Below are 2,936 nucleotides of genomic sequence, written 5' to 3'. Positions count from 1 at the left end.
CTCCGCCTAAATGATCTAAAGTCAAATTTGACCCCCAAAAAAAATCTAAACTAAAGTCAATGCTCCAACTCAAACCGGCGTCGGATACGGGGCGTCACGGGTCAGTCCTATCAGGACTCGTGAGACTTGTAATTCTTATCCACTAATTCTCATAAATTCAATCATATTACGTTATATTTTTAGAAAACCCATATAAAGATGAAGTAGAATTAGAATTTAATATGTTTTCTATATATAGATCCGAAACTAGAAAAGAAGAAACGGCAGAGATCTGGTTTCTTTTATCATTGATCTTCTGTTTTCCAATTGTCTTAATTCAGTAGCTGTCATGCATGCACTAGATAAAAGTTATCACTAATTTTCAGTGGGTTCCACAAGTGCATGTAAGTCTTAGGATTTTACTACTGCTACTTGTTTGTGACTTCTATATATATTGTTTCATAGATATCAAGCATTGGGTGATTATAGCAACAAAGATTTCAGATTCGATTAATTCAAATTCGTGCAGAATAAGATTATTTAACGAATTGAGAACATAAAATTAGGATCTTTCATTGAAAAATGATGGAGAAGGCTGGTGGAGAAAATCCCACAAGGATTAACCAATATGCCTGTGCTTGTGCCATTGTTGCCTCCATGATATCCATCATCTTTGGCTATGGTTAGTTCTTTTCTTCTTCCTATATTTTCCATTTTTCCTTATTCCATGATTCTTTTTCTTATTTAGTCATGTTTTATTAGAAACGCTTATTGGTTCGACTAATTCAGATTTGTATCAGATAAGTCTACTAAGGTTAAGCATTACCCCCTACCAAAATTTCTCTTTTCATAGGGTTGAACTAGAGACTTTTGATTGAGAAGGAAAGAATGTCAATTTCTAAATCTTTAAGATGATGGTTGATTTCCAACCACAACATAATTTGATTTGTTACAAGATTTTCCATGCATATAATCATTGAGTTCCTTTATCTATAATATGCTTGTATTTATGCCATAGCTATAATCTGCCTACTTAATTACACAAAAAATTAGTACTATTAATTGACATAACAAGATTTTATGTTTAATTTCAGATACTGGTGTGATGAGTGGAGCAATGATCTTTGTCAAAGAAGAGTTTAAAATCAATGATGCAAAAACAGAAGTACTAGCAGGGATCCTAAATTTATGTGCTTTAGTTGGCTCACTTTGTGCTGGAAGAACCTCTGATTATATTGGCCGACGTTACACCATTGTTATAGCTTCCTTAATTTTCTTGTGTGGATCCGTTATAATGGGATACGGTCCAAGTTACGCGATTTTGTTGGTAGGAAGATGTGTTGCTGGACTTGGTGTTGGCTTTGCACTCATGATTGCACCTGTTTATTCTGCAGAAGTTTCATCTCCATCGTCGCGTGGATTCCTAACTTCTCTTCCAGAAGTTGGAATTAGCATTGGTATTTTACTAGGTTATTTGTCCAACTATATCTTTTCTAGATTGTCACTTAAACTTGGTTGGAGAATGATGTTAGGAATTGCTGCAATTCCTTCACTTTTCTTGGCAATTGGCATTCTCAAAATGCCAGAGTCCCCTAGATGGCTAATTATGAAAGGCCGTTTAGGAGACGCCAAGAAAATATTGTACAAAGTTTCTAATGATCCTCAAGAAGCTGAAGTTCGATTGAGGGAAATTAAACAAGCTGTAGGGATCGACGAAAATTGTAACGATGACATTGTCAAGATTCCGGATTCAATAAAGTCACAAGGTGAAGGTGTTTGGAAAGAATTGCTGCTAAGACCAACACCATCACTTAGATGGATTTTAATTGCTGGTGTGGGAATTCATTTCTTTGAACATGCAACTGGGATTGAAGCTGTGATATTGTACAGTCATAAAATCTTTGACAAAGCAGGAATTCATGACCATAGTCACCAAATTCTTGCCACAGTTGGGGTTGGTTTTACTAAGTTCATATTTATAGTTCTCTCCACTTTCTTGATTGACAAAGTTGGGAGAAGAAAACTATTGTTAACAAGTTTAAGTGGCATGGTAGTGACATTAACTGCACTTGGGATTTTCTTGACTTTGGCAGAAAACTCTGGTGGGAAACTTCTTTGGGCTTTGGTCCTTAGCATAATTACAACTTATGCAGTTGTGATGTTTTTCAATATTGGGCTTGGGCCTGTTACTTGGGTATATAGTGCTGAGATATTTCCACTTAAGTACAGGGCATTGGGAGCTGGTATTGGTGTTGCTGTTAATAGGTTGATGAATGCTACTGTTTCAATGAGTTTTCTGTCCATTTCTGCAGCTATTACTACAGGAGGTGCTTTCTTCTTGTTTGCTGGGATATCTGTGGTGGCTTTGATTTTCTTTTACTTTTTCTTGCCTGAGACTAAAGGAAAGTCTTTGGAAGAAATGGAAGCTGTTTTTACTAGAGGCAGACGTTCTGAGAATGTTAACAGAGAGGTGGAGATTGCAAAACATTGAAATGGTGGCTTGAATTATGCTTTAAATTTGTGTATAGTTATTAGTGCAACTCCACCTATGCGCAAAGCATAGCCACGTACACGCTAAGATAAAGGAGGAGGGTTGCATTAGGTTAACCTCTAGAGTAAAAGTAGTTATGTTTTTTTCTTTTGTTAGTATAACAATTTCCAAGGGAAGAATTTTCCGATTGTACACCTATATATGTCCAGATTATGGAAATAAACTTCTCTTTCACTATAAAAGAAACTTGTTAAGAAACTTGGGGTGTCCTACATATGATATTTGATTTGTTTTGGCTTCAAAAACTTTTGGTGTTTACTGAATATTAAAATAAACCAAAGGTGCTCAAGAATTATTTTGACCAACCTCTAACCTAACCAAAACACCCTCTTAATGTACTTCATTGCTGGATTTATGCGAATATAAACCAGACTTACGTTCATGGTCGTCTCTTGTAACTTTTTCA

General features: G+C 35.7%; 1 protein-coding gene across 1 annotated transcript; it reads left to right on the top strand.

The window, feature by feature from the left end:
• The first annotated feature begins 473 nt into the window (after nucleotides 1-473).
• Nucleotides 474-2,616, top strand: LOC107810199 (putative polyol transporter 6). The gene is made up of 2 exons (XM_016634948.2): nucleotides 474-661; nucleotides 1,074-2,616. Exons 1-2 carry the CDS (start codon nucleotides 562-564, stop codon nucleotides 2,468-2,470), a joined length of 1,497 nt encoding a protein of 498 aa, XP_016490434.2. The 5' UTR covers nucleotides 474-561; the 3' UTR covers nucleotides 2,471-2,616.
• Nucleotides 2,617-2,936: the final 320 nt, after the last annotated feature.

This window comes from Nicotiana tabacum, chromosome 17 (assembly GCF_000715075.1).
Source record: "Nicotiana tabacum cultivar K326 chromosome 17, ASM71507v2, whole genome shotgun sequence".
NCBI lineage: Eukaryota > Viridiplantae > Streptophyta > Magnoliopsida > Solanales > Solanaceae > Nicotiana > Nicotiana tabacum.
The sequence above is the reverse complement of the archived record's forward strand: the minus strand, read 5'-3'. Positions and strand labels throughout refer to the sequence as shown.

Bases quoted from the DNA above. Each gene is read 5' to 3' on its own strand.
- LOC107810199 (XM_016634948.2), top strand. From the start codon at position 562: ATGATGGAGAAGGCTGGTGGAGAAAATCCCACAAGGATTAACCAATAT. The intron at 662-1,073 runs GTTAGTTCTTTT...GTTTAATTTCAG, and splicing joins ATCCATCATCTTTGGCTATG to ATACTGGTGTGATGAGTGGA.